Source organism: Thermothielavioides terrestris, chromosome 6, assembly GCF_000226115.1.
Source record: "Thermothielavioides terrestris NRRL 8126 chromosome 6, complete sequence".
NCBI lineage: Eukaryota > Fungi > Ascomycota > Sordariomycetes > Sordariales > Chaetomiaceae > Thermothielavioides > Thermothielavioides terrestris.
This window is the reverse complement of record NC_016462.1, coordinates 481,359-494,952: the sequence shown is the minus strand read 5'-3', so window position 1 is coordinate 494,952 and position 13,594 is coordinate 481,359. Positions and strand designations below refer to the sequence as shown.

The 13,594-nt window shown below is 36.8% G+C and overlaps 1 protein-coding gene across 1 annotated transcript; it reads left to right on the top strand.

Moving 5' to 3' along the window:
* Positions 1 to 12,799: 12,799 nt before the first annotated feature.
* On the top strand, positions 12,800 to 13,036 carry THITE_2060367 (uncharacterized protein; the record flags this gene model as incomplete). Its single annotated transcript, XM_003657383.1, has 2 exons — positions 12,800 to 12,848; positions 12,912 to 13,036. Coding segments are annotated over 2 exons (174 nt in total), but the record flags the coding sequence as incomplete, so codon positions are not given.
* Positions 13,037 to 13,594: the final 558 nt, after the last annotated feature.

Sequence of the window (13,594 nt, the reverse complement as noted above, 5' to 3'; positions counted from 1 at the left end):
AGGGCAATAGATATTGAGATACTATATAGGTGTTTCGGTCACCTAAATAAAAGGAATATAGATAACCTAATAAAAAATACTTCTTCTAATAACACTTATATAAAGAAGAAGAATAAAGATAAAGATAACTGTTGTAAAATCTGTTTTAAGGCTTTCTTTAAAAATAAGGTGTACCGAGCATCAACTAATAAAATAGTATATAAATACCTTGATAAAATAAGTAGTAACCTCTATAGCCCTTTTAAAACACCTACCTATAATAGATATAGATATTTTATAACCTTTCTAGATAAAGGAACTAAATTCCTAGAGGTAGAACTGCTTTATACTAAAGACGAAGTTTATAATGCCTTTGTCAAATTCAAGGCAAGGTTAGAAAATAATAAAGATAATAAAAGGATATATATTTTCCAAAGTGATAACGGTGGTGAATATATATCTAAGATATTCGAAGACTTTCTTCTTAGAGAAGGTATAATACATTAGCGTTCACTAGCTGATACTAAAGAGCTAAACGGCTTTCTAGAGCGTATAAATCAGACGTTGTTTATAAGAGTAAGGGCAATGTTAATAGATTCGAGAGCTCTGAAATACCTTTAGGGAGAAGCTCTGTTAGCCGCTACCGATATCTATAATAAAACTCCTCATTCGAGTCTCAAATATAAAACTCCTTTTGAGATGAAATATAAAATAAAACCAAATATTGATAATATAAGAATTTGGGGATCTAAAGCTTACTATAAGATAAAGGGACCAAATAGCAATAATAAGCTCGCCGAATAAGCTGTGGAAGGCATATTAATAGGATTTAGGCAAGATAGTCATATCTATAAAGTCTTTAACACAAATAAACAACGGACTTTCTAGACCTATGATATTAAAATACTTGAAGGCCAATTCCCTAATAAAGAGCTTAATAATAAAGATAAAAATAAGGAGATAGATAACCAATTTACAGACTTGGATATAGAAATACCTAATAACTCTCCGAATAACTCTTAGAATAACACTCTAGATAACTCTCAAAATAAGACTTTGGCTCAGTCTTAGCCTTAAATAGAAGAGGATAATATAGTTGAGAGAAATCTAAGGATAATAACAAGGTCAATGACTATAAGTATAAACTCCTCTGCTATAGCAATATAAGATAATAATAATAATAACGATAAAGAACTTGTCGTTGAAATCCTTCGCAAAGAAGATTAATACTATAAACAATTCCAAAAGATACACCACTGTGCATAGATAATAGATAAATATCCAGATATATTTCTAATAAAAGAAGGGAATAACGAGCTAAATAGCTATAACCAAGCAACAACTGGTCCCTACGCTGATAACTGGTCTAAAGCAATGAAGCTTGAGATATCTAAGCTCGTCGACAAGGATACTTAGGATATTGTTGATATTCCTAAGGATAGACAACTACTTGGTGCTCGTTAGGTATATAGGTTGAAGACCGATCAAAATAACAATATAATAAAATACAAGGCCAGATAGGTAGTTCAAGGCTTTAAACAAATAGAAGGACTAGATTACTTAGAGACTTTCTCTACAATATACCGTCCAAAGATATATTGTATAACCTTTGTTTTAGCCACTGCCCTAGGTTAGACACTTTACCAATTTGATGTTAAGAATGCCTTTGTATATGCAAATATTGATACTAATATATATGTTGCTCTACTATAAGGCTTTTATAACGACCTTGATAAAAATAAGAAGTGCCTTAAACTGAAAAAGGCCTTATATAGTCTAAAACAATTACTAAGACTTTGGTATAAATACTTCTCTAATATCCTAAATAAACTTAGCTTTAAGGCAATACTATATAATAAAGGAGCCTTTATAAATTATAACTATAAGATGATACTGCTTTGCTACGTAGATGATCTAATAATAACTAGCCTAAATTATAAACAGATAAAGGAGATATTAGAAAAGATCTCTATAGATATAGAACTTAAATACATTAGCGAAGTAAATACTTTTCTTAGTATACAAATGAAGATAAATAAAAAGAATAAAACCCTCCTCCTTCACTAAGAAAAATATACTAGAAATATAATAAAGAAGTATAACAAGGAGGAACTTCCACTGAGAAAGAGTCTAACTCGAAATATAAAGCTATATAAAAATAATAGGCAAGCCACCTATAAAGAGACTATTGAGTATCAACGATACGTTGGTTCAATATTATACTTAGCAGTTAAAACGCGCCCTAATATTGCTTATCCTATATAAAGGTGTGCTAAATACGCTTTAAATCTAGCAAAGGAACATTTCCTAGCCGTTGATAATATCTTTGTATACCTTTATAACTGCCTAGAGGAAGGAATACTCTATAACTGCTCCAATATAAAAGAATTGATATTAAAAATATACTGTGACTCTGATTAAGCAAGCTGCCTTGATACTAGATGATCAGTAACTAGCTATATAACAATGCTTGCCAATAACACTATAAGTTGAAGTAGTACTCTTTAGAAAACCGTTGTAACCTCTACTATAGAGGCTGAATATATGGCTTTAGCCGATGCTTGCAAAGAGGTATTATATATATATATAACAGTTTTAACTATATAACAAGAGAGCTTTTTATACCTATTCTAAAAAAACTTTCTCTTATACTAGTTGATAACATTGGCGCTATAAAACTTGCTAATAACCCTGAATTTTATAAGAGAACCAAGCATATTAATATCCGATATCACTTTGTTCGAGAACTGCTAGAAAATAACGAGATTCAAATAAAATATATTCCTTCAAAGGAAAATCTTGTAGATTCTCTTATAAAAACAATACCTATTATATAGCTAGAACAGTGGAAGAAAAATATTCGGCTTGTATAATGAGGGTTTTTCTCTATATATAGTTTCCCTTAATACGATAAAAAGGGTTTTCTCTATATAAGGTTTCCTTTAATAATATAAAAAATAAAAGGGTTTTCTCTATATAAGGTTTCCCTTAATAAGATAATAGGGTTTTTCCTAGATAGGTTTTCCCTAAATAACTAATAAAGGGTTTTCTCACACTGAGTTTTCTCCCTATAATCTAAAGAGGTTTTTACAATTTTTCCTCTTCTTAGTATACTTATTATAGGGGAGCAATAACAAATAACAATATAAATAACTAATCTAAGCGAGAGCTAAGATTATAGGGGAGTGTTAATATATAACAATATAAATAACTAATACTAAGCATTCCCTATAACAAAGCTCCCTCTAAAGGTTCTATAATGTTATAACTACTATAGTACTATAACTTATACCTTGGCAGTTACTGACAGTTGGTAATAGCTATTAGCTTTCGATAACAACTGCCAACGGCTATTGACCTTGACGGTTGACAACGGCTGAGATAGAATTTAGATAAGTGGATCTAAGTCATTAGATCCGAGCTGTTAGAACTAATGTATCTGATCCGAACTGTTGGATCAGAGCCGTTCAGATCCGAGTATACGGATATTGAACGTTATACTTTGATAACTTAGCTAAATGCGGCTAGTGCAGCTCTGTTAGAACGTTTAGTGCGGCTCTGATTAGTTCTATACGTTATACTTTGATAACCTAGCTGAATACGGCTAGTATAGCTCTGTTAGAATATTTCGATTAGCCGAACCTTGGCCAAATCAGCTAAGGTATATACCATAGCTCTAGAACTATAAATACCGCAGTGCCTCCTAGCTCTAGAAGATAGAACCTTGAACTGAATAGATCCTTTTGCGAGTTGAACTCGTAGCCTCTACTTCTTTGATCTATTTTTGTATATGCCGCAACCACTATCTGCGCTACGCCATCTCTGTAACAAAGCACAATAGCACTAGGGTCCGAAGACCTTATATGCTTGCGATTAGCTATCCTGCTCCCAACCTTCTAAACTATCCTCTGAACCCTCCTGCCGAACCATTTACCTTGCACCCGTAGAGCACCCTGCTAAACCTCCGATCTTTCCAATACCTCCTAATCGACCTACTTTGCACTTCTAGTATATACCTCCGAACTTGCCCTTCTGTGCCAGCCCTCTCCTCCGGCACAATAACAATCTGTCTCTCTAACAAATTCTATACCTTAGTGTTACTAGAGATATAGCTATACATATAGGCTACTATACGTATATACTACTATAAGGTATTCTAAGACGAGCTAAACTACCTTTACAATATATATAAGCTATATAAAAGCGTCGACTATATAAAAGAGGAGGTTATATAGATTAAGAACAAGGTTGGGCTATAGGTAGGCGCTAGGGGTATATAGGCGAGGACCTAGGCCTAGGTAGTAGGATAGGGTATAGCTACGACGATAGTGTTCTAGCTACTTAAGAGCTATATATAATATATATTAAAGAAGCTGTTTTACAAGCTTATAATCGACTTTAGGTAGATACCTATAGATATTGTCAATAGGAGCGTAGAGGACATAGTCTAGGCGGTAAACGTAGCTATAGCTACAATGGGAGCAACTATAGGGGGCGGTAGAAGCGGTACTATTGTAGTATAGAAGCTACTAAAGAGTAGGAACGTAGTAGTTATATTCGAGGAGGATCGCTAGGTATAGTTCGCTAATAAGGATAATAAGGCGTAGGTCACTACTATATTTAGGGCGACCGTAGTACTTAAGTGCTATACCTTTACGATACTAGCGAAGAGTATATAGCTAGCCGTCTTAACGAGGTATAGAGACGACTTTAGCCACTTAGTAGTAGACCTAGCAAGAGAGAATAAGGTCTAGGTCATATATATAAGGCTATATACGCTATAGGGCAGTACCGAGAGCGATTAAAGGCTATAGACAATATATATACTAATTAAGCTCTATATAGTTAAGGAAGCTATAAGGCTTATTGATTAGAGTATTCTGCTCGACTATATAGTCTACCTTTATAAATGCTTCGAAGGCGCTATATATACAATCCTATACTTTAAATATAGGAAATAGGGGTATAAGGCAATATTCTATAAAAAGGAGGAGGCGCGCTATCTAGTTTACGTCTATATAGCGTATAGCGATAGTAGTACTATAAAAGAGTAAGAAGTATAGTACCTAGTAAAGACTAACCTAGCTAGGCACTAGCTAAAGTACATTAACTATAGAAGTGCCTATATAGCCTTTAATATAAGCTATAAGGTTATATAGGAGTAGTATAAGTATATAAAGGAGCAATTCCTCGACTACCTACTTACGTTTTATATGCCCTAACCTTAGGCAACGACAATAATAGAGGCGAATATATAGTATAGAAGCTAAGAAGACGAATTAAAGGAGTAGCGCCTAAGGAAGCGCTCTACTAAAGTAGGCTAGCCTACTAATATCTAGAGGGTAGAGCGCTTTAACGGTATAGACCTATTCCAATTTAAAGTACTTTTATAAACGTTCTAAAGATCTAGGGTATAGAATAGGAGCGCTACTTATATAGCGCCCCTACGTAATATAAGTATAGAGCTAGCTTTATAGCTTAATATAATTATAACCGAGGGCCCCTACTCTACGCTAAGTATATAGCTATAACGTTAAAGGTACTCTACTAGAACACTAATAGTAGTAGACACTACCTCAACTAGGCGCTAAAGGGGAGAGAAGAGTTCGACCTAGTAGCGATTTAGGAGCTACCGATCTATTTAACTATAACCTTGCCTACCTTGCCCTATAGATAAGGTAGGCGATATAAGATAGTATATAGTGCTAGCAAGGTAGCGCTATATATAAGTAAGCGCCTTGACTACACGTTATAGTCTACTAAAGCTAGGGAAGATTAGGCGGCGGTGACGTTTAAGAAGGAGAGGTCGGATCCCCTTATAGTATAGTCTATCTACTTGCCTAACTAGGAGCTAGAATAGCGATCGCCGCTTTACGCCCTAGTAGAGCAGAAGCTAAAAGGGTGTAATATACTTATAAGTAACTTTAATGCCTACTACCTAATATAGAACAAGTACAATAGAACCTCTTAATTAGTGAGTACACTACTCTAGATTATAGTAGAATAGAAGCTCGAGCTCTATACATTTTATAATATACCTACCTAGGTTTAGTAGGGCAATAGAGATAGTATAATCGACTATATCTAGGCAATATAGGGCAGTAGTGCTTAGTAGCTAGGGCTACTCAACTTAGTAGGCTTAGACTATATACCCTAGGTAGCTAAAGTACCACTAAAAAGGAGTAGCGGTAGAGCTACTATACTAGTAGGCTATAGCTAGGCGCTACTTAACTATAAGAGGTATAAAGCTAAAGCGCAGTTCCTTACCCTACTAAGAGAGGTTAATATAATAGAGTAGCTTAAAGATACAATAGACACCCTAATATATAAGCTAATTAGTATTACGAATATAGTAGTACTATACTATAAGCTTAACTAAGGGTCCTATACGCTATAGTAGAACCTCGAAGTCGATAAAGCAATATAAAAAGTAAAGAGGGCTAAATATACTTAGTGGTCAAGCTATATAGCAAGCTCCTAAGCGTATTACTATAAGGCAATATAGCGTTTTAAGTACTACGTCCATCGGTCGTAGACACTATATTAGTACTACTTACTCGCTAAAGCGTTGAGGGAGTAGAAGCTAATATAGGATATCGAGAGGTAGGTATAGCTTCGTAGCTACCAACGCCCTAAGCCGCTAGCGCTACTAGCGCTCTAGCTAAGACCTAACAAGCCCTAGAGCGCTATAACGTACGCCTAGAAGATAGAGGCGCTAGTAGAGCGCTTCTTCCCTGCCCTATAGGCGTAGTACAATAGTATATTTAACTAAGATTAGCCTAAGGAGTCTTTCTATAACACTACGCCTATTAACTAGGAGGTCTATAATACTAAAATTATAGAGATTATAAGCTATATAGGATTAAACAAGGTACTTAGCAAAACCCTCTTTACTAACAAGTTCCTTAAGGCCTATAATAAGGAGGGCAAGCTATTAGAGGTGCTTATAATAATTATATACGTCTATTTTAAGCTAAAGCACTTCCTATATAGATTCTATACTATATAAGTAGTTGTCCTTAGGAAGCTAGTGAAGTCTCTAGAATAGCTAACGGAGGTAGGGGCGTACCGCCTAATATCACTGCTTAGCGTAGTAGGCAAGATTATCGAGGTAGCTATCGTAGACTAAGTAATATATATAGCTAAGGCGTATAAGCTGCTCCTAGAGATATAGATAGGCTTCTAGTAGTATAGGTCTATAGAGGTAGCAATCTAGGTAGTAACTAATATAGTAAAGACGGTATAGGCGTGTAGCGTCTACGCTTTATTATTGCAATTAAACTTGAAAGGCGCCTTCGACTAGGTCGACTAGATCTAGCTACTATATATACTTTAGGAGCTAGGCTTCGAGAGGAAGCTAATTATACTTCAAAAGAGCTACTTTAAGGATTGTATAGTACGCCTATAGTTCGATAGGATTATAGCTAAGCCTACGACTCTATAGCAAGGTATACTATAGGGCTCGCTACTATTGCTAATGCTATTTATCCTCTTTATTACCCCTCTGTTCTACGCTCTCGAGGTGTATACTAGGCTCTTAATAGTCGAGTATATAGATAATACTAACCTTCTTATATTTAGATAGGATATACTAGTGTACTACTATACGTTAGAGAGAGAGTTTACTAAGTATGAGAAATAGGCTATAGAATAAGAGATATAGTTTAAACTAGTAAAGAGCGAGCTTATCTACTTTACAAAGGTGTAATAGCTATATATAGAGGTCGTTAATATCTTTAGTGAAGGTTAGCTAAGACTTATACCTATAGAGTTAGCAAGGTTCCTAGGTGTATAGCTAGACTATAAGCTTTTGTTTTAAGTGTATAAGAAGGTAGTTAAGGCTAAGATAGCTATATAGAAGTTTACCCTTATAAGACTTATAGCAAAGATATATAAGGTATATATCGTATAAGCTTAGGAAATCTATATAAAAGTCATTAGGAGCGTCCTTTTATATAGAGTAGCGGCGTAGTATACTTCAACGCTAATTAGAGGGACTCCCTATAGGATTGTATATAGCTTTAGCGCAATATAGTTGGGCTACCTCTAGGTAGTTGCTAGTATATATAAGGCTATACTAGTCTATAACCTAGAAAGTAAGACCTAGGTACCCCCTATCGATCTATACTTTAACCGTTAAGCGGTATATACCGAATAGAGGCTCTAGAAAACTAGGTTTATATAGCTTCTACGCAATATCTATATAAAGGTAGTATTAAGGTTAAAGAAGTAGCGCTATATACACTACATCTTAGTAGCAGGACTAGCTAGGGGGGAGTCTCCTATAGAGCAAAGGCAACTATAGGCTAAGGACTAGCTCCTTATATATCGCCTAGCGGTAGTAGTAAAGGCGTAGGACAAGAGTGACGAAGACGATGATTAGAGGCCCTAGGAGCTATAGCTATATACTAATGTAGATATAGCTATAGTAGAGGAGTAGAAGATATATAAAGAGATGTAGATACACTATATAGACGCTAGGAGGCTAGAGAGGGCGTACTATAGGGAAGTGGTAGACCTATATAATTTAGAGCCTTCTACTTAGGTGCTATAGGTGTATAAGGACCTTAGCAAGGTATAGAGCTCCCTCTTTATATAGGTATACACTAGGGCTATTGGCCTTAGGCAGTTCCTATTCTAGAAGGGAGTGCCGGATATACCTATACCGCTCTACCGCTATAGCGAAGTATCTAAGACCGTCGCCTACTTTACGATATACTATAAGGACTTTGCGGTTACTATAGGGAGACCCTACGTCTAAGACTAATATACGTTGCTTACGCTACTTAGGAGTAGGAGAGGCGCTTAAAGGATTATAGGATAGCTAATATATACTAGGCGCCTATAAGAGTACTAGCTAACATTTAAACTAAACGTTAAGGGCGAGGCAAGATATAAGGGAGCAGTAGAAAGCGCTATAGGTATATAGTAGGAGCATAGTAGCTAGGACAGTACAGTAGAGGAGCCTCTAGTAGCTAGCTACAAGAACTTAGGTATAGGCGAGAGGCGTAAGAAGAGGAGGAAGAGGCGTAGGAAGGTCGACCTCTAGCTGTTTCTTATAAGTATATAGTACGCCTAGTAGCCGCGATATCTACGCTAAGAGCGCATTGTATACGTAAGTGGTGTGCAACGGGCTATGTAGGCCGCTATACTATATCTCCGTCGCTACTAGGCTAGAAAGGTAAGTTCTAGCGAGTTGGAGAGAAGGAATTAGGGAGGCCCGCCCTATATAGCGGGAACGTAGTATAGGCGTTGCGCGTAAGTAGTATATATAAAGGTGGAGGGACCGCTTGCCCTTAGTGGCGAAGCACTAAAGTGCCTCTTCGGTATAAGATTAATAATAATAATAATAATATTTAGGCTAGCTTAGCGCTACTATAAGCACTTCTAAACAGTGACTTCGCTATTCTACTAAAGTAGGGCTTAGCTAGCAAGAACTATAGGTAGAAGGTGTAAGATCTGCTAGGCTATATTGTAGCTAGTGTTAGAGTCCTCTAGAAAGGTAGATAAACGCTAGATAAAGTAGTAGATATTAGTAAAAATCACGTTTTTACTATCTATAACAATACCTATATTATTAGAGTCTTTATAACTAGGATTAAAAGTGCCAATGTTATCGCGCTTGATTTTAAAGGTAGAGATAGATTAGCTATCTCTAATACTAGTAGTATTATAGAAATGCTCTTAATAACTATAGTTTAGAGAAGGTAGGAAAGGTAGGCGGTTGTTTAGATAGTTGCCTAGGTGGCGTCTACTATTGTTGTTATCTAGGTCGTTTAGATCGTTTAGATCTTGGCTACTGGCGTTGGGGGGCCGCCTAAGAGGCGACGTAGCCTAGTAGTAGCCGCTAAGACACGACTTAGCCTAGTATAGGCCACCTTAAAGCGACGTAGCTTAGTGTAGGCCGTCCTATAGCGACTTAGCTTGGTGAGGGTCACTATTTAGCAATATAGTCTAGCGGTGGCCATCTAAGTACAAGTTATTAAGGTATATAATATAGGCTTAACATACTAGAGGTGTGCCTATAGCTAGGTTGTAAGCTATACCGATATTGACGCCCTTTAGAGGGATAGGAAAGGTGGTTTATATATAAGGTTGATGTTACGGACCAGGCTATACCCGGGCTAGGTATATAGGGCTACGCCTAGGATCTATAGCGGTCCTATGACGGGCTCGCCACGGGCTCGAGGCGGACCCGCCTCGCGCCTAGAATAACATCGGCCCGAGCCCTCTATACGCGAGCCCCTAAAAACTCTACGCGCGAGAACCGTAGCCTATACTTCTCCTTTTCTCTCCTTAAGGTAGTTGAATAGAACATCGTACACTTATCTATAGACACTATAAGGCTAGTACATTACAGTTCAACTACCTTCTAGCAAATAGAGCAGTTGTTGCTTCTAGGCGTAGACGAGAGCAGTATACTGAGCGTTTCGACGCTAGTACCGAGCGGACTAGACGCTACTATAAACAACCTAGGCGTCCTATAGGTTCTAGACCTAGACTAGGTCTACAAACACTTCTAAGTCTTATAGGAAACGATCGTATAGTAGAACGCAACTATTAAGGAACTCTATATAGCCTAGATCGCTATAGCTTAGACTATAAATGCCTTTGTAGTAGCCTATACTTTAGCTTTGACAATTAACGCTATAGCTCTAGTAGCTCCTAGGATATAGTGGAAGCACCTCCCTATAGGACAACCCTTCGATAGTAAAAAGGAACTCTTTACTATCTAGAGGGCTACAATGGTATACGTCCTAGTAGTGGACTAGAACTTTATTAGAGGCCTCTACGACTAGTAGATGTTTATTTAAAGGAACTTTAGCTAGGGAGTTTAGGCTAAGGTTATAGCCTTCTATAAGTTGGGAGGGCCCTACTATAATTATGACCTAGGAGCGTTCCTCAAGTACTTTACAACTATTTATATAGACCCCTATAAGTAGGTTATAGCCTTAATAAAGCTAGATATACTCCGCTAGGAAGATAACGAACTATTCTCCTCCTTCTTTATTCACTTTAAGGCGAAGCTATTAAAGGCTAAAGGACTTAATTAGAGCGATAAAGTACAATTTATTAGACTATAACGATACCTCTCCCTAAAGTTGAAATATATTATAGTAGGACAGGGGGTTCTATAGAACGACTACGCTATAGCCATTGTAAAGTACTATAAGATCGCTATCGACTTAGAGGTCCTTTACCTAGAGGAACGACATTAGCGGTCCTAGGGTAAGCGACTAGGGCCTAATATAGATATAGAGAAGGATATAGACAGAGATATACCGATAACCGAGATTAATATAGCCTATATTGCCCCTACCTAGGGGGGAGCTAATAGGGGCTATAGAGGAAAGTAGTAGTAGAATAGAGGAAAGCGAGGTATAAACGTACTATAAGCGAAGTAGGTAAGCGACGAAGTATATATAGCGCGTCAATAGGCTAGAGCTTATATCTATTATAGACGCTAAGGTCACTTTGTAGCTACCTATTCCTTCGCCTTGGCTAAGAGGCTAGCTCCTTAGGTCGATATCAATAAACTAGAGGCCGAGAAATAGATAGAGGAGGACTCCTTCTCTAAAGAGGAGGAGGGAAAAGAGTAGCCCCTATATAAAGTCTTATATAGGGGCTAAAAGGACCTAGCCATTTATAGAACAAGTTTATAAAGATTAAAGAGAGAATAGATAAGTTACTTTTTTTAATCTTCGTTTTTTTAAACTCTTCTAGTTTTATAAATATATAAGTGGATAGTAGGTACTAGAGCTATAAAGCTATTAGCAAAAGAGTATATTAGCGGTTAGGGATTGAGTAAATAAGCTTATCGACTCTCTATACCCTAAGCATTATAGTCAAAGGGGTATAAATTACAAAGAAAATTATATATATCGCCTAGGTTATAATGGACATCGATAGGTAGATTAGTACTACTATATTCTATATAGTCCTAGGACTAGCCTATAACGTTATTCTAGAGCTCCCTTAGATAAACTATTGTAGGATCGTACTAGACTTGGCTAATAGAGTTCTTATTATCAATTCGCAAAGTGGCCTATAGGTATATAAATGCTCTTCGTAGTAGAAAGAAACTAATACTACTCTAATTATAGGCGTGATGTTTATAGGCTTAGCCTATAGGGTATAAAAGAAAAAGTCTAAAGGAGCCTAAGATACGTTCCTTATTACTAGTATCCATAAGATAACTACTATACTAGGGGCGGCCATCTCCTAGCCCAACGCCGACCTAGACCCAAAGATCGCTTTGCTAGAGGAGCTACAAGACTTCGCCGACCTCTTCGACAAAGAAAAGGCGAATAGTCTGCCCCTCTATTAAAGGGAGGCCAACTATTATATCCGTCTTAAGATAGACCTAGACGAAAAACCTCCTAAGCTCTTATAGGGACCTTTGTACAATATACTAAGGGACTACCTCCTAGAGATTTGGAAGTAGGTCGTAGACCTAATAGACAAAGGATAGATCTAAGTAAACTCTTTATTAGTAGCTACCTTAGTCCTCCTTATAAAGAAGCTAGGAGGGGGATAAAGGTTCTATATAGATTACTAGGCTCTAAACAAGATCACTAAGTAGGATTAGTATCTACTCCCCTTGATTAAGGAGACTCTTTAGTCCCTAGCTAGGGCTAAATAGCTTATAAAGCTAGACGTTAAAGCTACCTTCTATCGTATCTAGATAGCTAAGGAGGATAAGCACCTTATAGCGTTTTATATAAGGTTTAAGCTATTTAAATAGCTAGTCTACCCCTTTAGGCTTATAGGTATTTCTATAACGTTTTAGAGATATATCAACAACGCCTTTAGCTTAACGCTAAGGGACTATATAATAGTGTACTTTAATAATGTCTTAGTATACTTGAGTAGAAGCTAGAAAGACTATATAAGGAAGGTATATAAGGTCCTCTAGAGGCTAAGGAATATAGGCCTCAACTTAGACCTTAAGAAGTGTATATTCGCAATAAAGGAAGTTAAGTACTTAGGGTATATTATAGAGGTAGGAGTCTATATCCGCCTCGACCCTAAGAAGATTAAGGCTATTCGTAAGTAGGAGGTACCCTATAGAGTCTAAGGAGTATAGAGCTTCCTTAGGTTCACTAACTTCTATTACGACTTTATCTCTAACTTCTTTAAGAAGGCGGCCTCATTGATATATCTTACCTATAAAAATGTCCTATTCCACTAGGGCAAGGAGGAATAGAAGGCCTTCGATATACTTAAGGCTATATTTATATTAGAGCCGATCCTCGCCTAGTAGGATCCTAAGAGGGAGACGATTATAGAAGTAGACTATTCTAATATAGTACTTAGTAGATATTTATCTTAGCGAAGGGAGGACAGGGTCCTTTACCCTATAGCCTACTACTCTATAAAACTAAGCTCTACTAAATATAACTATACTATCTACGATAAAGAGCTATTAGCTATTATCTTATACCTTAAGGCCTAGTCGACGAAGCTTCGAAGTATAGTAGCCCCCTTTACTATCCTAATCGACTATAAGAATCTTAAGTACTTCACTTAGCTATATCCGATTAGCAAACGATAGGCTAGATAGGCGGAGACACTCTCCTTGTTCAACTTCGAACTAAAGTACTAGCTAGGATCC